The sequence below is a fragment of the Pholis gunnellus genome (genome assembly GCF_910591455.1).
Source record: "Pholis gunnellus genome assembly, chromosome: 1".
Lineage (NCBI taxonomy): Eukaryota > Metazoa > Chordata > Actinopteri > Perciformes > Pholidae > Pholis > Pholis gunnellus.
The window spans coordinates 13,071,739-13,096,690 of NC_136528.1; the positions used below are offsets into that span (position 1 = coordinate 13,071,739).

General features: G+C 39.4%; 1 protein-coding gene across 1 annotated transcript; it reads left to right on the plus strand.

Annotated features, from left to right (window-relative positions):
- Nucleotides 1–1,791: 1,791 nt before the first annotated feature.
- slc6a2 (solute carrier family 6 member 2) lies at nucleotides 1,792–21,929 on the plus strand (the record flags this gene model as incomplete). The annotated part of the gene is made up of 14 exons (XM_079165865.1): nucleotides 1,792–2,086; nucleotides 4,108–4,239; nucleotides 6,502–6,739; nucleotides 11,773–11,911; nucleotides 12,303–12,437; nucleotides 13,544–13,647; nucleotides 15,059–15,183; nucleotides 15,408–15,520; nucleotides 16,752–16,880; nucleotides 17,697–17,796; nucleotides 17,921–18,021; nucleotides 19,597–19,764; nucleotides 21,418–21,489; nucleotides 21,801–21,929. 14 exons carry the CDS (start codon nucleotides 1,792–1,794, stop codon nucleotides 21,822–21,824), a joined length of 1,875 nt encoding a protein of 624 aa, XP_079021991.1. The 3' UTR covers nucleotides 21,825–21,929.
- Between the last annotated feature and the right edge of the window lie 3,023 nt (nucleotides 21,930–24,952).

Below are 24,952 nucleotides of genomic sequence, written 5' to 3' on the forward strand. Positions count from 1 at the left end.
CTCAAGAATTGTACACAGCCAGAAGGTGGAATCCAGGATGATCGAGGTGAAGGATGACATCATTTTACATTCAGCAGTCCTGTACACCTCGGGTGCAGCTTGTAATTGACTGTTCTCAATATGCACCTGCTTTACATATTCAAGTCACCTCTGAGGGACATTGTCCATCAAATATTGCACATTATGTGTGCCTTGACATTTCAAGAAAGGCAGTGTTTGAATGTACAGCATCACACTAGTTCATATTCAGAAATACACTCCCCATCAAACCCGGTCATGATAACACAAAACATTTGGTATTTCTTTGCTTGAGGTACCTGACAATACAAAACCAAGTGCAAAAGAATAGAACTAATTCAGGGGAAAACAACAGTAATAACACATTATCCTTCCATGTTACCTGGTCCTTTGCTTTACCATCCTTGCAGTTATTCAATCTTCACAAACAAAACGCCCAAAACCAGCCCTATTAGGGTTTTATAAAACAAGGACTGGGGAGCAAAGAGGACATTAATTGACTCTAATGGGATGAACTGATCAACCATATCTAATAAAAATCATTGCCCCTGGCTAAAGCTGCTGTAGAATTGAATTACACATGGAACACAATGCTTTCATGGCTTCTTAGAAAACTGTAATTCAATCTGTTTAGTACAGAGAAAAAACAGATAAAGTCCAAATTAAAACATTTAGAAAAGTTTTTCTGCATGTGAATTGTAAAGGACTAATGTGAAGCTGAAGGTAAAGTGGTCTCATGTCTCTTGAACAATGTTACATTCAAGTGCCAATCCGAAAAGCAAAGACATGATCTGACTTTATATTCTGCTCTTGACATGGAACAAGTCTCCATCGAATAAATACAATACACAAACCCATTACTTATAAAGTTCAAACCAAGGTTTATAAACAGAATATTTGATTTATCTAAAAATGAAGAGGTCATCGAACCATTATGTTCTCATCCTGACTGATTGTTGCACTGACAAGTCAGAAGTTTATGGGAACTTGAGCTTAAACGAAAAAAGCGATCATGCCAAGTCCACATCAAACATGGAGAGAAAGTGTTCAATTATAAAATATCACGTGGAAAAGAGAGAGAGGAAACCGACTTAAAAGCTCGCAATTTATATCGTCTCTTCAGGAGAAGGCGAGTCTTATAGTTCCTTCAGAATGGGCAGTCTTCCCTCAGATGCGTCAGGACAGCTGCAGCATCGGGTCATGGAGATGCGTACCTAGCTGCACAAAGTACGGAGGGAAAACTTTGAGCCGCACACCTTTAAACTGCTTTAGTAACGGGGACATATTCAAATGACCATTTATCTTTCTCGTTATCCTCATGAGGGATGTTTTTAGGTGATTGTTTGATTGGGTTGACTGTTTAGCGCACAATAGGCTCATGCGCGCGCCGTTACGTGGAGAGGAATTCGCTCTTTAGGGTCTTTCACCTGCTGTTGCTGGGCATCAGCCTACAGATAGAATGTTTTATCCTAATACTGTACAGGTAGTATTGTTAGGTCTTGCTATTATAGGAAGAATACTGTCACCTATCCCAGCCTGTCCTAACCTGTGCGGAAAACTTTACGCACAAACACCAAACCTCTCCAAACTCTGTTTTTCTTCCCTCCTCTCCAGCTCATGTATGCGGAGGTAGAAGCTGCAGTTTCGGCGGAGAACACTCGCTTGGAATTGCCGTCCTCGGGAGCACCGACCCGGACCATCGGCTCCGCCAGAACCCGCAGGGGGCCGTGAGAGCACCGGGTCAGCGTGGGCTTCGCAAGCACCGCAGAGAAAATGAATATCCAGGTTCTGCCAGAACACAAGCTCTCGTCGGTGGCCCCGCTGAAAGAGTGCAATGTGGAGAAAAAGGAGGTAGAACTGATACTAGTGAAGGACCAGAATGGCGTCCAGTACACCAGCTCCTCCATCATTCCCACCCCTGGCCACCCCGCAGGTCCTCCCGGATGCACCGACGACGATCGAGAAACTTGGGGAAAGAAAATAGACTTTCTCCTGTCGGTTATTGGCTTCGCAGTAGACCTGGCCAATGTTTGGAGATTCCCTTACTTGTGCTACAAAAATGGAGGAGGTGAGTTGACTTCAGATACAGAGCGATCACAGATGCTTACACATTTTGAAGAGGTCACAAACTTATCATGGTCTCAGGTTCGGGAACTAAATCCCTGTATAGTAACATAATAATATAGAATACCAGGCGTGACTGGGTCGGCTAGTACACTGTACATTATAATGATAGTAGTTTGTTCTTCATTGATGTTCTTTCATTTATGTGTCAGATACCAAAGCGTCCCTATTTTTATTTCCAAGTCAATCAAAAATACGAATGTGTTGTCAAAGAAAATACTACAGCCAGATTAGATTTAGATTACAGTAATTTTTGATATGTTGTTCCAATGGTTCCTTTAATCTCCTTTAATGAATGTTTTAATGGTCCCACGTGTATTAACGGGAGAGTGCATTTACTGAAGCTGACATGATGAAGGAAATACCTAATTTTCTCAAAGAAATGCACATGAATAAAGATAAATGGACTGTCCGGGTTCGTGGTTACTCAGCAAGTCTGGATACACAACCACAAATAAAACTATTGAAAACTGAAGGTGCACTGTAGTGAGCAGAGAGGGTGCGTAGAAGTGTAGTTGAATCACCAACAGGTGGTTTTAGACATCTTTATCTTCAATGTTTGGTTTTACTTTTTATTTTCTTAAAAAAGGTACAAACTCTGTCTTAATAAACTAATTACATTGTCATTTTAAAATCGCCCAATGTAAGCTGCGATTAGCGACCCAGCGGTTACAGATAAAAGATGCATGGATTTAAAATGGCTTTAATGTTGTGCCACTTTCAGTTCTTTAAATCCATTAATTGATCATGAGAAGCTGTTTTAGCTTCTCATGATAAAGAAAATGTACCCTTTCATAAAGACATGTTGGGTGATGATAATCGTCATATTCAAAAATGAAATATTGATACAATGTTCATAATATAGATTATATTGTCTAAATTATCCAGCGCCTCTTAAATTATTTTGTATATAGTTATGGTTTTAGATTCTCCCTCCACTTCTATCCACTGGTTCTTTGAGTGTAATTCATTTGCCAAAAATGGGACAAAACGCACAATAAACAAACCCAAAGATCAATTTGGCGATAATATTGCTATCGTGAATTCTTTTGGCCATGACAACCATGTAGGGAAAATGTGATATCGGGACAACCCAGTGTACATGTGTAAAGCCACTGTAGCTCTAAAATCAACCTGTATTGCCAAATGAGTCATGAAGTGATGTTTTAGCAGCTACTTGTAAATTATATAAATATGGGATTCATCTTGTTTAAAATATACTGTCAGGTTTATTTACCTGGTCTAATTGAACATTCAAAAACAAGTTTCTGAGCTCAGGTTTACTCAGTATGTCTGAACACAGAGGAACCGACTCCACCGCTGAAGCTGCCCTGTATGAGAGAAAAGAAAGTACAGTGTGTGTAGTTTGATAAACAAAGGATTGTTTTAAACAGTGTTGATCCTCCCCCAACACATCAACAGGGGGCTTGTTTGCCTGCGTGTCCATTCACGTGGCGAAAATCAACATGTTGTGCTCAGTGCCCCAAAGGGTCAACTCCACCGCTGGCCTGTCAATCATATTGGCCCTCAGCGAAATGTATTCATTACTGTAGATCATGTGTCATTTGTGATGGTCAATGTCAAGAACAATTCAATTATGGGAGGTCATTTCCTTGTTGGTGCATGGATGTGCTACTGAGGCCCAGCATGAAAATAGCTGTGAGCCTTCCTGCTTGCATGTTATGGTGTGTTGTTTTTTCCAACAATGTCAAGACCCCTAATCAACACCCCCCCCCCCCCCCCCCCCCCCCCACACACACACACACACACACACACACACACACACACACACACACACACACACACACACACACACACACACTTTTTTCTTCTTTTGGTATTTTGTTTTGTCTAGCACTTATGTCCACATTGAGCATGTTGGACCTGTTTTTACTAACCGCTACAACATAAGTCACGCTAGCAAGGAATATGTAAAGCATGATATGTAATTATTTCTCCTTCCAGGTGCCTTTTTGATCCCATACATTCTTTTCTTGGTCATTGCGGGGATGCCATTGTTCTACATGGAGCTTGCCTTGGGCCAGTACAACAGGGAAGGGGCAGCTACAGTTTGGAAAATTTGCCCCATCTTTAAAGGTGAGTTTTAACACACACACACACACACACACACACACACACACACACACACACACACACACACACACACACACGCACAAGTAACACACACACGAGAACTGGCATGTCTTTTTACTTCAGCCTTTCTCTAACCTCTTAAACTGGGCTACATACAGCTCAGTCATGCTCTTCTTTGCTTCTCTTCAATGTCTTGCCCTTTCATTTCATCCCTTCGTTCTTGTCCTTTAACCCTTATAGGTTCAGAAGTGTCACTTGGAACTATTTCTCAGTTTCACCTTTCTGTATTTCATTCTCCGCTTGGGCTTCCAACCTTATACCCCTGTCTGTGTTTCTTCAAATGCCAATTTTAAATGAGTGAAGCCAAAGGAAACCAGGCTACTGTCCTTGGCCTGTTGAGGAACACAGTTGGGGTCGATGTAATTACAAGTCAATCAATTAAACTAATCAGAGACACAACCAACAATCTTAAATCAAAAGGGATCCATCACGTACTGTTGTTATAGAGAAGGCTTTGAGCACATTAAATAAAACGGACTAACATATATTGATGTTGTGTAAACTTTAAACTGAAACTTGCTTAATTATAGCAACTGTGCACTAACAATATGATATATATTTTTTTCTCCTGTGATATGGACTTCACTGTAAAGCCAATCCTGCAAAAAGCTGTTAACCTGTCATGATTAGCATTACATTGAGAAAAGGAGATCTAAGATCATGCATCTGGAAAGTCACAGCTACACATAAGCCTGACCTCTTCTCACATCGTGGTCTTTATACCACAGATTATTATGTGAAGCAGCATGTTTTAAAAGAGGTCAGATAAATACCTCAGTCTGCAGTATTGAACCAGCAACAGGCACTGCTTTTGTTGGCTTCAGTGCTGAGGAGGGTTTGTTTGTTTTCCTGCCGCGAATGATATGATGGATTTATGGTGATGGTTTCTCTGTTTTCGCGCAAGGATTTCACATTCCAGTGGGGACAAAACAACTCACCCCAGGATTAACAAAAAGGAGAAGTGATAAAGTGATGACATGAATGTACGCTGCTGAGAGGGAGATATGTGCACCTCATGGTGGTGATACGAGGGTGAAGGGGACCTCAGATATGAGTCAAAAATTACAAATGTGTACCAGTAAACTTTACATAGGCAACTTTCTATGTATATAACACAGCTAACAGGGGGAGAAACTCTTAGATTTCAAAGTCGAAGCATTAATGATATAAATCACATCAACAGACACCACATCTCTGTGTTTTGACGTATCGTGCCCCCATTGTGTCCGACAGTGCTGCCCAAATATGTGAACTCGTCGGTTTTGAGGAGATCTTCTCCGTAAACCTGAATTGGTGAGGGATCTGGAATGTTCAGAGTCATCACTTGTTTTCTTTTTGCTGATCTTCAGGCCAATCTTCTGACCAAAATCACTGAGGCGGGATGTTTACTCCTGCATGTGCCGATGAGTATGTGAAAGAAGAGAAAGATCATCTGCATAGTCTAGATCTTCAAGTGATGAAAAGAGTGAGATAAGAAAGAATAAGAAAATACCTGATGACTGGTCAGAGGGGATCATCATCAAAGTACCAAGGAAAGGTTCTCTAAGAAATTGTAACAACTGGCGTGGAATTAGACTTCTGGCAATACCAAGTAAGATCATGGCGAAGATCATCATTAACGTATAACAAATAACAGATGCTGTAGACCAACAATCTCAGAAAAGAACAGGCTTGCAACGATCACGTATTCACGTTACGTAGCATCATAGAGCAGTGCACAGAGTGGCAGAGGGAACTGTATATAGACTTTGTTGACTTTGAAAAAGCGTTTGACTCCATTCATCGTGAAAGCCTTTGGCGTATATTGTCCCTGAAGATATGGTTCTTGTGATCCAAAGTTTTGATACCAACTTCACATGCAGGGTTGGAATCAGTCTCCAAAAATTCCAAGTGAAGACAGGTGTGAGACAAGGATGTGTGATGTCAGCTTTGCTCTTCAATAGTACTATTGACTGGGTAATGAGACAAGCAACTGAAGACCAAAATAGAGGCATTCGATGGACACTCTTTTCATCATATTGTGATGCAGCATGGATACGCATTATTTGGAACCAGTTAACATTATGAAACCTATGTCAACAGCAGAAAATATATCAAATATGGTCGTCTCTAAAGAGAGCATGCAGTCAGTGAATTTGCACTGGGCTGCACAGTGTGAACGTAAACCATCATTTAGTTCTTACTAATAATAACTCTGTTCCTCAGGTGTGGGCTACACTGTGATCATCATAGCCCTGTATGTCGGCTTCTACTACAACGTCATCATCGCCTGGTCCCTCTACTACCTGTTCTCTTCCATGACCAATGACCTGCCATGGCTCAAATGTGACAACGTTTGGAACAGTCAGAACTGCACCTACCCCAAAGCCCTCAACGGATCCACCATCGGCAATGCAACGCCTTACGCCAAGTACAAGATCACCCCGGCAGCAGAGTACTATGAGTGAGTGATTTCTGAAATTCAGAGTAATTCATTTATCAGATCGTGACCTATGTAGGCCGTGGCATGATTTACATTTTGTGCAACTTAAGAAAAAACATGGTAATAGGTAATCAAGTTTTAACATCACACCTATTCAAGCATCAGACCCAATTAACTATTTGGTAAATGTCAAAATGCAATTATCTTAATCTCTGTTAAATGGACAGATCGATTTAATATTTGTTTCACTTTACTTAAAGCAAATTATAATACTTTTTCGTTCTTGTACAAAACAAATGAGTGCCCAGCCATTATCAAGTATTATGATACTTGACCTTATAAGTCATTATAAGGTGCTTTATAAGGTTTTATGATTACTGCTATTAAGCATTATGAATATTAATGAGTGCTTATAACTATAATTATACAGTGTTATAAGCAGATTGTAATGCGTTATAAGTATGTTTGTAATGCAGTTTAGACATGGGCATCATAGCAAGTGTTACCAATGTTTGCACTATAAAAGGAGTATACATAAAAAGTTCAAATGCACTCTTTGAAGAGCATGAAAAAAGGCTCCGTCTGTTTATACTTCAAAGACAGCCAGTTCTTCCCCAGCTTCTATAAAGACCGACTGTGCAGACCCAGAGGAAGTCTGTGAAGTGACTTAGACAGTACACGTGCCAAGCGTGACGCACAGAATACACCGAGCATGCAGCCCGGCAAATAAATGAGCTTGTTAAAGATCCACTCCTATTCTACTGGGCAGAACTGTCTTGGACTGTTTATTTAATCAGGATCCCTGGATTATCTTTCAAAAACCTCCAGGAACACTCCCGCAAATTTTCAAAATAAGTAAATACTTTTACTCAACATGAAGAGGTCAGCATTTGCGTCAAAGCTCCAGACTTGTGAATTATGGCATACTTCCAAAATAAGTGATCCAATATTGCTCAAAGAGCAGACATGGTGCATAAAATCAGAAGGCAGCTCCAGGTGGACGATTACACTTCACTCATGGGGGGGAAAAAAATTAAAAAAGAAGTAGATGTGTATCGACAAACAATAGGATACTTCAAAACAGATCTTGGATGGGCTCCGTCGGGGACAATAAATCCTCCTGCGTCCGGCTAGCTTTGACCGCAGGAGCAATGCCAAGGCACAGCATGAGAGTGCGAGGCCAACTGAGTAAACAGTCCCTTGCTTCACCTCTTAGACGCTTATACCTCCACAAATCATCTTGAGCCTACTGTTCTCAGCTATCATGAGCGTATAGTTTGCATTCAAATTCTAAAGCAAAACTAATTTAAAATAGAAAACTCTTCAGTTCTTAGTTGGCGCCACAGCTGTTTAGGCTCACTACTACTAAGGTCATATATTAAATGATGATTGCCCAACCTTTACAGTACAGTAGGTTATTCATAAGATAATCCTTTATTAGTCCCGCAGTGGGGAAATTCATGATCACACACATCCGTACTGTGCACGATCACAAGGTTAATTTCAAACGACTTGTGATTTTATTGACTTACTGAGACTGCAGATAATAGCATTGTGCAGGAAAATGGCATTAGAGAAAGATGAGACTACTTGGTGACTCAGATATCCTTTAACTGGAGTTAATAAATTGTTTGGCCACCTGGAGGCTGAAGGGAGTCGGTCAATAATTCTCTGTGGATTCGTCACTACATTGACACCTTTCACATTAAGTTGTCATTTGATCCAAAGATAATATAAATCTTAGCTGCCTTGTTTTAGGAAAGAATGAACCCAACCATGCATTATTAAACATAAATGTTTTTATATTTTTTCTTGTATTTAGTTAACACAGGATCCGACAAATGTTTGCATATTTTATTCTTTATTTGTTTTATATCTTTAAGATGTACATATCTTAAACCTGAAAACACATGATCGTTCAAACCCAAGTTTTTTGTAACTACCATCAACACTAATATGTTATACTGTAACGCACGATCATTCCGTCATAGGCTGTCCTCCTAAGTGACTCTTGTGTGGTCTGTCCACCAGAACATGAGCTAACAGCTAAATGGTAATCCAGAATGTATCCCCACCACCTTATCACAAAATCTTAAGGTACTCACTAGTATTTAAATGTATTTAGTATTTAAAAAGATGCTACTTCATCAACAAATATATGAGGAACAACTAACCCTCCAGTTTATTCCCCTAAATTATCCAATACAAGTTTATGTTCACAACATGCTGCTTTATGACGCACTAAAAAATGAATACTGTCAAAATCATTGCAGTACAAGCAGGTGTGATATCATGTGACTTGGCTTGTTTTGGTGGATGTGGAGTGGAAGGGGCTATGTGAAGACAGCCAAAAACATGGCTTCTGCCAAAAGACTGACCTGAAAACAAGAGTTCTGGACATCTGTCTGGGATTAAGTTCACTGTGCAGCCTCCAGAGATCAAAAAACCTGCAGAAATGTAATCACAGCATCATGTCTATGACCTCTACAGAATTAAACAATGCTGTCTGTCTCATCGCTTAAAGGCATACAAATCATGAAGCAGTGGGGATGGGCTCTCTTAAGCGGCCAGGGTGCTTCTCGGATGGTCGAACAGCTTTGGAAACCCCCCTCCCCCTTTCCGAAACCATCAATTTGTCATTCACGTCCACTCCAAGCAGTAATTGTCTCGATGATTATTAGTAAATTAGCACAATAATTTCTGCAACTTTTGATGCATGCAACCTAACATCTTTTATTAGGACCCAATTCCCCAAAGGCCTTATCTATAAATTGCGAGTAGCGCAAATTTGTACACAAAAGAATGTTCCTGACCGTTTTTACTGCCATTTCGGAATCACCTTATATTATCTTGAATAGGTAAACCAGCTATTCTGAAATAGTATACCTTTGATAAATCACAACTTATGTTGTATGTACTTTATAAATGAGAACAGACAAACATTTAGACACAGTCAACAGGCTCTTGTTTTTTTCCATCTCATCAGTAAAAAAAAACAAAAGGTTCACTCGCCTTTCATATTAGATGCAATGTTGTAAGAAGGCTACAAGTATCAGAAGAATACAAACATTCAGACTCTCTCATGTGGCTCAAACGTGTACTGTAGACAGAGACTACGAAAGAAATTCTCTAAATTTAATTGGCTATCGTAATTAAATCTCCTGTGACCCGTCGGTGAGTCTCGACCCAGCCTTTGAGGAAGACTGAGCTCGCAAATCTCAATTCCATGGAACATACTAACTGGTTTTAAGTGGGTGCAATTGTCCACCAATGCAAAATAAAGTATTACATATAGATGGAGAGAGGCTGGGATTTTTGTGAAAGTCTCCCTGCTGGCAGGCATACTCAGTCAAGTTTTCAGGAATAGGAAAAAATAAATACAAATTATTGTTAAAATAATAATGCCAACACCAACTCATTACAACTCAATAGGATGCACCCTTATCCTTTCCATTTGGATCGAGCCTTAAGCAACCACATCTGATTTAATGTCAAGGATAACTAGACTTGATAGATGGCCCTCATTTAAACAAAACAATATCTAATTACATAGACACTTGAGAAGATTGCTTTCACTTTAATCTCACATGCAATTTGACACATTTGTTAGTAGAATTACTTTTAAAATAACAAGTAGAATACATTTGTTATTAATTAAATAAATTAGATTGAAATGAGATTGAACTGCTGAGTTTGTAGTCCTTTTTATTTATATACTTTTCGAATGCGCTATTTCTCATTCTGTAACCAACATTAAGACCGGGCTGCATGCCGGCGTGCCAGCCTAAAGTATACAGAGACCAACTAATGGCAACATTGAGTGTTAGGATAGCAGCAAAACCAGCTCGCTGAGTGACGATAAGAGTCAATGTGTTTAGAGTAACTGGGCCAAAGGGAGCTGGATTGATGTTATAGCGAGCATTTACTGGCAGTGCACTATCAATGCCATCAGATGAACAAGGAGGCCTTGAGGCATTACAACAGAGCACCAACACGAGGCCTCTAGGTCAGAGCATAGACTCTAAATTTCCCTCCCCAAATAACTGATGTCTTCACGCCGCTATCTGCGTCCCCTAAGACCTTATAGCTTTGGATTCATTATCAGCTAAAGATAAATAAATGCTGAAGAGGAGTTTCACAGATCCCTTGGTCCCTTCGGATTGTACATCTGAACATACTTCAGTTTGCGTGTTCCTGAGGGTGTTTTCTCTCGGGCCATTCAAAAAAAATCCAGTTCTGCTGTTTATCAACCCGTAACAACACATGCCGACTTAATTTAATCGTTTTTTGAGGAAAGTTTCAGGACAAATGTGAGGGGAACAAAGGTGCTTTTCAATAGTTTACAGATAAAAATACAATACAAGTCGTTCATGGTTGTAAGGGACACTGTGTATGCAATTACCGGTGTGCTGCAGCTTGTTTTTCATGTTCTCTGTTAGAATGGGCAGATGACCGACTATGATGAAGAAATTACCTTCAGACAATGCGAAGAACACATTTTCCAAACTGTAACTCAATCTTTTATCTTTTAAATACCTTCAACTTTGTGTCATCTCCCCTCAGGCTCTCTGGCTGGACAGCAGCCCAGATTATAAAATGACATTTTGATACAAATTTAGGGGATTGGTCAACTAAACAGTCATTCTGTGAACTCTTCCCCAGTATAGTATAACAGAAATAGGTTTAAAGATTAATAATGCTGTTTACACCAAATCCCTTACCTATGTATGTATGTATGTATGTATGTATGTATGTATGTATGTATGTATGTATGTTAAACTTAAAAATATTAACAGCAGCCAATGTTTGCTTCTTTTTAGGTGGCAGGAGAACAATATCTTATTTGTGCAAAGTAGTGTTAAAGGCCGTTTTGCTTGAAAATGCATCGCTGACATAGTTGTGTTCATTAGTGCTCATCATAGTGCTGTGAATCATGTGACACAATTTCGTCATCTATTAATAATACAAAGAAATTATTGATTTCTCACCAATGACAGTATTTGAGAATTACAAGAATGTCTTTTGTATATATATATCCATATCTCTTTCTGCAGACGGGGCGTGCTGCATCTCCATCAGAGTACGGGTATCCATGACCTCGGCATGCCTCGCTGGGAGCTGACCTTGTGTCTCCTCGTGGTGGTCTTCATCCTCTACTTCAGCCTGTGGAAAGGTGTCAAGTCCTCAGGGAAGGTACAGGCCTTGACCACTCAACAAGAAAAAACCTTGTCGCTTTCTCGTTGTCTACTTCTTTTGATTTAAAAAAAACAATACATTTGAATTGTTTGGCCACCTACAATATGTACAGACAAATTTGTAGCTGTGGTTCTGTAACAGATCTTTCGCAGACAGCAGTACTGTGTACTATATTAGTGTAGCACATAGCCTTACAACATACTACATAACCTTCTAACTATTAGAGTCAAACAGTAAGAGAAGGAGGGTGTGTTTTTTAAAACCTTTTTATAATATATACTGCCATCCACATTCTGTTTATTGATAGAATGGTTCAATGAAATAGGGGACTACTTGACATATTTCTTCCCCCTTTTATCTGTGTGTGTGTGTGTGTGTGTGTGTTCAGGTGGTGTACATCACAGCTACCATGCCCTATGTAGTCCTTTTTGTTTTGCTGATCCGAGGCATAACTCTACCAGGGTCCATGGATGGCATCAGGGCCTACCTCCACATCGACTTCAAGCGGCTCAACAATCTGGAGGTTAGAGACAGCACTTGTGGCTCACAAACCATCCATGGGTGTTTGTAACCTTGAAAAATCTCAAGGTTATTTTATTGTCACTCAAATGGGTTTTCCTGGGACTACTAATGAAAAGCAAGGAACAATTCTTGCTTACAGTATGAACTCTGGGCTACACATCAGGCAGCAACCTCCGGGTCAGAAAAGTAAAGACTATGCCGAATTGTCCTAAATTTGCATTCTTTCTAACACCCAGCAGGGGGCGACTTGTCTGGTTGCAAAAAGAAGTCAGATTGTATAAAAGTCTATGATAAAATTACCCTACTTCTCACTTGATTTATTACCTCAGTACACTTTCAAGTCTTCTTCAATACAGCATGATGTTCATTTAGTAAATGATGGTCCCATTTAGAGTAAAAAAAACAACGACGCAGGGTATGCTGAGTGGTTTTTTCGTGTTTTCGTCATACAACTTAAACCATTTCAGTGTGTTTTCAGTTCATGAAAGTTAATTGGAACATTTGTGTCACCTAAAGATATCATACTCTATGTTCAGTTTAGATTAGCTCCACTCTCTTGTGTCACTTCTGGTTGCAAAAAGCCAAGATGGCAATGGCCCAAAACTACGATGGTGATGGCCAAAATGCTGAACTCAAGGCTTCAAAACAGTCCACAAATCAATGGGTGACATCACAACGACTACGCCTACTTCTATATAACAGACCATCACATTTTCGTTTTATCTGTTGACCTCCGGTTTTATGTTAACCCGTGGGACTTTCAGATCTGTCTATTTAGGGCAGACTGTACAAGCAACTCTTGCGACAGAGTCTGTGGATTTAGAGAGCCTTCACTGTAATTGGAAGGAGCATCTCAAACTGAGATTCCAGCTGGTGTTACCCATACTTAATGTATGTATATGAATGAGTGTATATATTTAAGATGCAATTTTCAACGAGCCGAACATTTATGTCACTTATGTGAAGACTTAATTTGCATGTTTTGCAAACCAGAGCCACGTTTTTTTCCAATGAAATCCACACAGCTAATGGAAAACAATAGACTAGCATTTACATTAAACTATTTTTTAGGAATTCACAAGCTTTCTTCTTTTATTTTTGCCTCAGGTATGGATTGATGCTGCCACCCAGATATTCTACTCCCTGGGAGCAGGATTTGGGGTGCTCATTGCTTTTGCCAGTTATAACAAATTTGACAACAACTGCTACAGGTAAGACCTGCCACTTTATTTGTGTTTTATGATATACCAAAACAAGCCCCCAGCAACATAACATCCTGCAGCCAGCCTTTTCCAGCATGTAACTGGATCACGAAGCAGCAGCAGAGGTGATGCTAATCTGTTCAGCTGACCTCAATGGCCAGGTGTTAACAGGAAAGATAAAGTACAGGCCAGGAAGGGTTGTCAGATAATAGCCAAAGGCTGTATGTTGTTGGTTTGTCATACGCTGCTCTTCTTCAGAAAAAGCAGGCATGAGGTTGTGAGCTTGCCTTATCTTTTTCCACATTAATAGGTTTGCAGTGATGCCGTTTGAGGAACACGCTGTTGGCAGAGCAGCAGTTTCAGTTTTGTAAATTTACAACACCCACTAGACAAAACATATCTTGCTGAAACTACACAAAAACTGCAAATGCTGACATCTTGCTGCTGCAGAACAGCTCTCTAAAAAATTAAAAAGGTTCTTATCAAAAACATTATCTCCCAGCAGGTGAAATGTAATGCAAAGTGTCATCACAGAGGCTTCCAAACTAAATCAGTGCTGTACTGGAAGTTATAAGCATTATGGAGCCCTCCTCTCCCGTCCTCTCTCATTTCCTCCACCTTCTTCAACCCCAAACAGGGCCTCCCACCATCCTCCCCTTTCATGTCCTATTTAGAGGTAGGAGTGGACTGCCAGCAGGTGGGATTCACATTATGCAACAAATGAGAAAATCTGAACTAGGTGAAAGGCAGCAGCCAGGAAGAACTGGTGCTGTTATAAAAAATAAGCAATGAACAGACTTTTGTTTGATTACCCACACAGCTGGAGGAAATCTGCATAAGGTATAGTGCAGTGAGTGTGCCGCAGTGTGTCCTCCATCACACCTACCTGTAAAATAAAACACAACCAAAGGAACCAAGGCAAAACAGGTCTTGTGGCCTGACGGACTCAATATGCCCCGTCTGTATTTTCGAAATAGATCTCAATAGTTTTTACTAAAAAGTGTTATCTAAAGTTAAAACTAATTGAAATAAGTCATAGTAAAGGTTACGATAAATCATTGACAAAGATTTATTTCATTTCAGACATTACTGATCAAATCACCAACAGAAGCAGAGGACAAAAGCTTCACTGTAACTTGAATATTCCCTCTAAAACAGTGTTTGGCCAACAATAGACCCATGGAAAACTTGAAAGATATCAAGTAACACGTGGCTCCATTACTGTCTTAATGTCTCCCAACAAGAGACGGTTTAAAAAATAAAAGTTGGCGACTCCTAAGACAAACAACTGAAAACACAAATGTAGAAGATTGGTAACGTGGACTTTCAAGGTTGTAGACTTGAGAAATTGAAGATGTACAGATAAAGAAACCCAGCTTTCTTGTGAACTTGTTTTTGCCGTTATGTTTTCTTTCTCTAGGGATGCTCTCTTGACAACCACTGTGAACTGCATCACCAGTTTCTTCTCAGGGTTTGCCATCTTCTCTGTGCTTGGATACATGGCTCACAAACATGGGGTAAAAATAGAAGATGTGGCAACAGAGGGTAAGTCCTGGTGTCTGAGACACAAACGCATAAAAAACAAAACAAAAAAAACAATTAGCAACACTCTTGCACCTCACCATCACTGCCAGTTTGAATCTTTTTTTCTCTCTTGATATGAAATGTAGTTATACACGGTTTGATCCTGCAAACATTTGCACTTGGTAAATCGTGTTTATGAAAGCCATAACCTTTGTGTTTCTGTGTGTGTGTGTGTGTATGGACAGGGGCAGGATTGGTGTTCATCATCTACCCTGAGGCAATTTCTACACTGCCTGGCTCAACGTTTTGGGCTATCGTGTTCTTCATCATGTTGCTGACTCTGGGCATTGACAGCGCGGTGAGTCCCAAACGACCACTCCATAGAACTCAATGATTTTCGAGGAGTAAAATCATTTTTTGCTGTTTCAAAACTTAGCAGGTAGAACATTTATAAAAGCATAATACAATACAATAAGACTTAATTTAAGTGGTGAAATATTAGTGGTGAAATACATTCATACAGTACCTTTTTGTACAGGTTGAAGGAGTATGTAAACTTATATCCTGCAATTTACAAGAAGAAATTGAAAAAAGTTCTTTACCTTAACCAAAGCGTGGTTTTCCCTGTGCTAAGAAACACGGTGAAGGGAGCTTACAGAACGGAACAGAGCAGACAGAGTGCACATTAAAACCCCTATAGGATAGTAATGATATCCACATATCATATTGGAAGACTCTCTTCACTGAGTCGCCCATTAAACCTGACATTTATTGCAACATAATAGTCATTGCATACTCACTGTGCAAGTTCATCTCTGAGAAACAACAAAGCACAAATTAGATTTTAAGGACCTATCAAGTAAACTATTTCTCAACTGTGACATGGAAATAACACTTTAGCATGTCTTCTAACTGAAGTGGACTAAATAAATGTCAAATGTGATATGGTTTTATTTGTACTTTCCCTGGTAGCAACCTTTATAATTACAGAGTATTAAACTACGCTTGACAAATAAGTACCGTTGAATGATAAAACCATCCAGGCTGACTATTACTTAAGTGTTATTCAATATGCTAATATCAATGGCGTTGGGATTTTTACTGTCTAGTACCATCTGTTCAGTGAGCTGGGTGTCCAGCCCCTCTGTGGTGTGTTAAACTGGAAACCAATATGACTTGACGACTGATGGTGTGGGCATGTTGTAGAATTTAAGTAATAGGAGAAGTAGTAAACTATGTTTCAGTGTGGTCAGCGGTAAAGTGAGTAACTGTTCGGCCGCAACAAAAACTTTTCTTTTGACGTTTTAAAAGCCAGCAGTAATTTAACAAATATCTGGCCAATGAGTCACTCGGGCACTAAAACAGAGGACAGTTTAATACCCTCTTATCTCTCAGCAAATGTGCCCAAGTACTTAAATTATCCTCTCAATCATTTATCATTTAGTAGATCAAATTAAGAACATGTTAGTATTACATACCGTAATGTACTAGGTATGTTTATTTTGTGTTCTATTCAATGTTTATGCCTGTACTTTATTGCAATTTAGACATTTCTGAGTCTCATGTCTCTCTCCGTTTGTGTCCACCAGATGGGTGGCATGGAGGCAGTCATCACAGGCCTGTCAGATGACTTTAAGATCCTCAAGAGAAACAGGAAGCTCTTTACCTTCGCCACAGCCTTTGGAACCTTCCTGATTGCCCTCTTCAGCGTTACCAATGTCAGTATCAAGTTTCAAAGTGCCATACACTTAAACCTAATACTTGAATAAAGTACTTTTTTTTTATATATCTGCTGATATTCATGTTTTCTCTCAAAATCAAGCTTTGTAATATTTTGCACAAATAACAGTTACTATAAAATTGTCTTGGACACAGCATATATTGTTTTTGGTATAATAACCAAGTAGGGATGGCATAGTGTCAGAATATGGTAAATGGGAGCTTTGAACTGCATGTGGCTGCTGCCTGAAAGGAAGTATTCTCTCTCAGGATATACTGTCGTCACAGGAAAGTTTCAGAAAGATATCACATGTCTCTTTCAAAGAAATGATGATGACAAATTAGAATTGAATTGAAGTAGTATCCAGGAAGCAAATGTTACACTGTAGTTCATTCTCATGGTATCAGCACTGAGGAGAAACACTTTCTGATCACAGATATACAGACAGAAAGGTTAATGATTCACATGGTTTCTTTCATTTATCAAATCAATGGAATTATTGTGTAGTGAATGATGCCTTGCCCATGCTAGTTTTGTTGCACAAATACAGATTGTACCACTCTGGACACAAATCAAAGATCTGTTGTATAAAATCTATAATGCCCACAAAATCAGCTCTTTATCCATGTGAGGCTTGTTTGTGCTGACACAGCAACTCTTCAAAGTGCACTTAAGTCACCTCAAACGGCAAACAAGCATACAGTAGTATTAAGTCCGAGAGGCCATTGCTTTTTGACTGCACACAAGGGTCCACTTCTCTTCAAAAGGTGAAGATTTATTTACCACACTCAAACTAATCTCTTCCTCTCTGTAGGGAGGGATCTATGTGCTGACCCTGTTAGATAAGTATGCAGCAGGGACTTCTATTCTATTTGCTGTGTTGATCGAGGCCATTGGAGTCTCATGGTTTTATGGTATGAAATTCTACAGCACTTTGGCATTACATTCATACCCCCCCCCCCCCCCCCCCCAATTACTCCATTTATATTGTGTAGTCTAATTTCATTTCACAATCGTAACTTTTCATGCTCATTCCAGGTGTGGACCGTTTCAGCGAAGATATTGAGCGAATGATGGGCTTCAAGCCAGGACTCTACTGGAGGCTGTGCTGGAAATTTGTCAGCCCAGCTTTTCTGCTGGTGAGAGGCATGAAAAAAAAAACATTGAAGTATATGCATTTGGCTGGTTTTCCTCAACAGGGATTATGTCTGATCCTAGACAGTAAAAATTGTTCAACGGTTGACATCTTCCATTAAATGTCAGTCACAAAAGCCTCCTGGCTGTATGGAGGCATCACTCATTCTAGCAAACAGTAAATATTTTAGTTTGCATGTCAGTGATGCATTTATTCATAATAGAATCAGAATTATATCCCTATTAGAATCAATAGCTGAAGTGAATTAAAGTAATGTAATAAATTGGGTGGCACACATGAAAAAGCATTGACCCACCACCACAGGGTGCAGCAGTGGTGCTCCTTGTTTGTACCCAGAGGAAAGGTGGGATCATGGAGTGATCAAGGTGTAGACAGTCATGTGCTTCTTCTATTACAAATGGCTCCATCCCTGGACAACAGTGGAACTTTGTAGTAACAAGGGCTCCAATAGTGAGTGAAATTGATCTCAAAATGGTCACAAATGTCCATTACATGATCTAGAAATGAAAATAGGATTTACAAATGTGTGCAACAATTTGTGGGTAATTTGGGGTATTCAAACGCGTGGTGCAATCTACAAATAAATACCAAGCAATTTGAACACCTGTCAAACTAATTTACTATTGCTAACATCATAACCCTCTATAAAAAGGAGGTTATTGTACATTTTAATTCAATAAATCAATCTGTAAATAAATACAAAAGAATGTCCAATTATTTTAGACATTTCAAGAAGTTTTTTGAAGGTGAATATTATCAGATTTGTGAAATGAAGTCTTTAACTCAAATATTAATTCAGGTTGTGAGTGCAATTGTTAAACGGTTGTATACATGTTCAAATTGCTTGGTATTTGTGTTCAGATTGGAACAAGCATTTGTGAATACCCCAAAATGCGTAAATCACATTTATAAATCTTATTTTTCATCTGTTGATTATGTAATACACATTTGTGACCATTTTGAGATCAATTTCACTCCACACTGCAAAGCAAGAAAATTGGTCGCACGACATTGTGAATAAAATGGACTAATGCAAAAGTAAACTTAAAATGGAAACTCTTGGGAGCGCAGACCTCGGCTAAAGCCAATCAGCTCCAAAATGTAATGGGTTCTTTCTTAGCCCATGCTACAACCTTCCACTTAGTTTCATGAAAATTGGGTACAAACAACCCAACAAACCCGATACGTAACCTCCTGGGCGGAGGTAATAATTATTATTTACAGTATGTATTTTGGTATATAAAAGATACTACTCCAATGAACACGCTTTTTCACAAAAAACAAGTGCAACCCTTACATGTGTCCTCTGTGTTGAGTGTTTTCATCATGCACCATTGTGCTGGAAACATAGGAGATGAGTAATTCAAGTGAGAAAATAATGATAACACCACACCCTACCAATTATATTCCACTTCATCTAATCCTTTTAGCATCTGTGGATGTGCACAGCAATTATATTAATGAAGTGACTTAAACAAGTTGCGCTAATACAAATAGATGTAACATTCCTTGTGTGTCTCTCTGTTTTCCCGCACCCTCTCTCTTCTCTCCATCACAGTTTGTTGTAATAGCCAGTGCCGTGACATCGTCAGGCCTGAAGTATGACGACTACATCTTTCCTAACTGGGCTAACGTAGTTGGCTGGGGTGTGGCCATGTCCTCCATGCTGTTTGTCCCCTTCTACGCCATATATAAATTCTGCAGCGTACAAGGAACATTCAAACAGGTCAGTATGTATGCACGTATTGACAATTCTTACTCGTCTTCATAAACTTCAATTGGTCCAGAATTCAGCTGCCAGAACTACCTCTAGAGATCACATGACTTACCCCTGTTCTTCAGCAACTTCGTTGGCTCCCCAGTTAAATAAATATCGTAGCAATTTTAAGATTCTGCTTCTCACTTTTAAGGCCTTTCACAATTCTGCTCCTTTGAATCTCTCTGAACTTCTTAATATGTGCACACCTTCCCGTACTCTCAGGCTACATCCACTCCAATACATTTTACAAAATAAATGTCACACGTCTCTCACTCATTTCCTCCTGGTTTCGTTGTTGTCCATCACACTCGTAGCTCTGCCGGGTGGCTGAAGTCTCTGTCGTACTGGAGAGCATTTATGCTTTCGTTTCTTTGCAGTTTACGTGTGGACTTCACAATAGATGTGCAGAGTAAAAGTCCTCCGCTTTGTGTCCATCAGCCTCCTCAAAAGGCGAAAACCGTAACCTCAAACTTCCGCTCCGTAGGTCTGATAACGTCGCTGGACACGCCGCTTGCTATTTGCTCCGATAACAGCTGCTTCAGCAACGCTTGTAATCAGTTATCCATGTTGAATTAACCACTGGTAGTCGATCGATAATCAAGGCGGTTGCTTGTTGTGTTTTGAAAGGTGCCTATAAATTAAATGCATTATTATTATTCAAACGTGTTTTACACAGGAGAAAAAAAAAAAAGACATTGTAAGATAGATTTAGTAGATATTAAATTGTCATACGCCAACTTAATTTACTGCCTAAAGAATATGGTAAAAAATACTTCAATATATGGTACAAATAGAATGTCAAACACAGTGTACTGGTAAACAGCTACATTGTTAAAAGAACATCCAGTATGTTCTTTCAAGCAAAACAACAATCTGATTTAAGAGAGAACAGTCTCGTCTCAACTTGATGACACTGGCACCGTGAGAACACTTTAAGATGAAATGATCGCAATCATCAAAGCACCAGAGAGCTATTTCCATCCCTCAGCAGTCAACCAGTGTCAGCTTCATTCTACTGTAACAATTATCCCATCCCAATGGCATTTCCCGTTGGTACTCCGGGTTTAAGATTCTTCTCAAGACACACGTTCTTTCCTATAACTCCTTTGAACGCCTATGAAGTTTTGTCTGTCTCCTCCTCATAGCAACCACAATGCTTTGGCTCCGTTAGAATGTGCAGATGTGAAAAGTAATTTGGTCACCTACGTTGGCTGGGGGCTACACCGCCACATGGGGCCCAAAAGGCTCTTTGCTGATGCCCTGAGTTAATAGTAGTGAGCAAGGAGTCAGCAGGCAGTAAATGGCAGTATAAAATGGGCCATAAACGTTTTTGGACAAAGTGCGAGGAGTCTCCTTGAAGGACCTTGAACATGCAGCCATAACTGGCCACCCAAAATAGTACGAGTTTGCTGCAGCAGAATGCGAAATTAGGCGTGGACAGACACAGAAGCGCACACTGATGCATGCGCAAATGTGACCATTGCAGGATTCTTCTGGCAGAGATAATAAAGATTAAAGGGCAAGTTTATTTTATATATATATATATATATATATATATATATATATATGCCATTTGCTTTGTGATAAATGTTGTAACTGTTGCTGTTTTATTTTTTACAGAGGATAGCCTATTGCATCACTCCAGAACATGAACATCATTTGGTGGCAGAGGGGAATATACGGCAGTTCACAGTAAGGGCAATTTTTTGTGCTTTTTGTTGACAGTGTTAATTCGAACTAGCTAAATGGCTACGATAAATATGGAATTGAACACATTTAATTGTTTGTGAGTTGACTTGTGCTCTGAGCATTGCACATGCAAGAAAATTAACCATTTCATTGGTAAAAGACAAAGATAAGACATTGGGGCATATGCCTTTAAAAGAGTGGCCTTGTAAATTAGGATATAACAACTACTGTAAAATATTGCAACCAGTTGAAGTGGTTAAAATAGAATTAAATACATTGGACATTAAGCTACAAAACAGACTCTTGTTTTACAGCTCAAGCATTGGTTGGCCATTTGATGACATCACCCACAATTCCCTCATCCGTCCTCACATCTGGTGTTTGGAGTTCCTGCAGTGTGACACCAGTGGTCAAAACAGACAAGTAGAACAACAGGTTCCAACCTCGATCAGCAGTCTCTCCCTGTCCATTTACTTCCCAAGGCCTTTGTTAACAGTAGCTTTAAGCACTTTGGTCTCAACATAATAACAACATAACTCCGAATCATTCAACAGCTTCAGCTCATAAGGAAGGGACAGCTCATGGGGACAATGTGTGTACTGTTATTTGCCCATGGGCAGTGTTTTTTTATATACCATTTGAATTAATCATAACTGTAGTTGTGATTTTGTATAGTTTGAGGTGTGACTATTACCTCCTGGAAGGAACAGAAACTAAAATGAACACCAAAACAATCCCATTACACTGTGTACTATTATACAGGGAACCCAAATATTTCCATTTTTAACCTTTTTTTTTAAGCTTATTTTTTATCATTACATTAATATTGGAAGAAAGTCTCTTTCTAGTGTTCTAGCCGTTCTGTTGTCAGTGCCTTATCAAGCGAGACACTCCATGTTTATTACACTCCGTACAGGAAGAAATTAAATAAACTGTGTTGACTCAGGAACCCACCAAATCAAGCCAGTTTGTTGATGGCAATCTCTCAATTTCACTTAGTCCTTTGATACTTAAGTCAAACAGCTGGAGGTCAACAGTGCGTGTCAAGGTCAAGCTCCTTAGCAAGGGTTATATTCTATGTAGGTCTTATATAATGCGTTCATGTCACATTCCGTCACAAAGGGAATAATGCATGAGTCACTCCAAAGCTTTAAAAGAACGGAGGCAGACTTCATTCACTTCTTATGCTTTGAAAGGCCAGACTCCCAACAATGCCTTAATCTCAAAGAAAGACTGAGGCTGAACCTGGTCAGTGCCTGGCTGCTTACTGAAGGTGAAAAAAAAAACAAATGGCGTAACTGTTAAGTTTTTTATTATTGTTGTTGTGTGGCTTTTACTTTACAAATGTCTGTCTGTTCAGTGCTTCTGAGGAGTAAAAGAGGCTTTTCCTCCAAAGAGACCGAAAGAGAGAGATAGAGAGTTAGTGTGTGTGTGTGTGTGTGTGTGTTGGGATTTTGTTGCCAACCATACAGTATGCCGTTGTGACCGGGGTGACCACCGTCAAATGCCTCTTTCACTGCACATTATCTTAAGTGCATGATAACTGGTCTTATATATTTATTTGAAACATATCTTGTGATGTTCTACTTTGTCATCACCTTAGAAGTGCCAATATGTTACTTTAGGAATGTTTTTGATTACCTTTATTCAGTTTCTCTTTATACCTTAGCTGAGGAGGTTATGTTTTCAGTTGGGTTTGTTGATTTGTCAGCAGGATTACGGAAAACTACTGGCACAATTTTCATGAAACTGGTGGAAAAGGTGAAACATGGGCCATGGAAGAACTCATTCACTTTTGAGGCAGATTGCCCTTGGCCCGAGGTCTGTGTACTCTAAGTGCACTTCTAGTTTATTTATTGGAATTCAGTTGAAATTTAAAAACGTAAATTATAATAGACCCCTTTCTGCAAGGAATAAAGCTACAAAGAAAAAATAAACTATGTGGAAAATATATAAGACAATATAAAAATATAAAAAATATATTCTTTTGTTATGTATAATCTTGTATTCATCAAATTGTTTATAACAAAACGTGAATGTAAAGTATTTTAAGCGTAACTGTCCACTGTAATAAAATGGTGTTTGATGTATAGCTAAGATGAACTATGTAGAAAATATATTCTTCAGTGTGACCCTGGGCTACTTTGTTACATGAATAGGAACAAATACACCCTGGCTTTCCTGAACTATGTTTACAAAAATAATGTGTCCAATACCAATGTCCTGTTGAACGTGAGTGACAACTATCTATGAAGAAGTCTGAAGTATTCACAATATGATAATAAAGAATTTCATCTACACACACACCATGGACTCTGATTTATTGTAATTCTTCAGGTATTGGTCCCTCTTGTCCAATTCTGGTTTTACTGCTGACCGTGGGCTTCTAATAGTGGCTGACTGTGCCTTTCCACTCTCTCCCTTTGTTAGCCTGCTGTACCACTGGCATATGGGCCTTCAATGTCCACTCGCTGCACCTTTGCTGGCTAAGCTACTATTGTTCAAAATCCTTTGCTGTGCAAACGCCAGGTTTCCATGCTCATCAGTTCCAGTACTGTTGAAGAAACAACTTCCTAAAATCTATACTGCAGATACCATACATTATTCTAGTCATAATCTGAAACACGTTTCTCTTTTGACATAATACTGCGTTTTAAACACTAGTTTTGGGTAGATCTGAACCGTTAAGAATCTACTGTAGTGTCAAAAAATCTAAACTGTATACCAACATATAGTATGAACACAATTTAAAATCATACTGGTAGTCGTACTTAATATGTTGTCACTTTTCCACTGTGAACACATTATATTGTGCTTAAAGAAAAGTTCTGACAGAGCCAACAGTATTGGGGGTTGAGGGTTAACTGGAGGCTGGGCGCTACGTTTCAGCAACAACGCCGTCACGACGCCATGTATGAGAGCAGCGCAGAGTGGCAGCTGTGAGCTTACCACTGGGGCACGCTCACGTGCACTAACATGCACAAAAAGCACACGTAGTCGGCACGGGCAGGTTAACAAAGAAGCTCGGATAACAAAAACACAGAGGGATAGAGACTACATTCTCTGCTCATGTAATAATAATAACTTTATTTATATAGCACGTTTCAAAACAAATTGCTTCACAATAATACCATAAAAGCAAATAACATCCAGGATCAAAGAGGTAAAACGAGATGGAGCATGAGTTATTGCATTATGATGGAGCATTGTCAAATCTGTAAGATGTCAAAATAAACCAAACGGTAAAAGTGAGTCTTCAGAGAAGGATTGAGAGGACGATACTGAATTTGCCTGCCTTAGATCTCTAGGAAGGGAGCTCCACAGCTTAGGGGCCCGGACAGCAGAGGCCGGGTCACCTTTATGACCAGTCGTAATTTTGACTTTCAAAACGAGCAGTAAAATCTTAAAACCATTTCTAACACTAACAGGTAACCAGTGAAGGAATGTCTGGACCAACCAGATCACA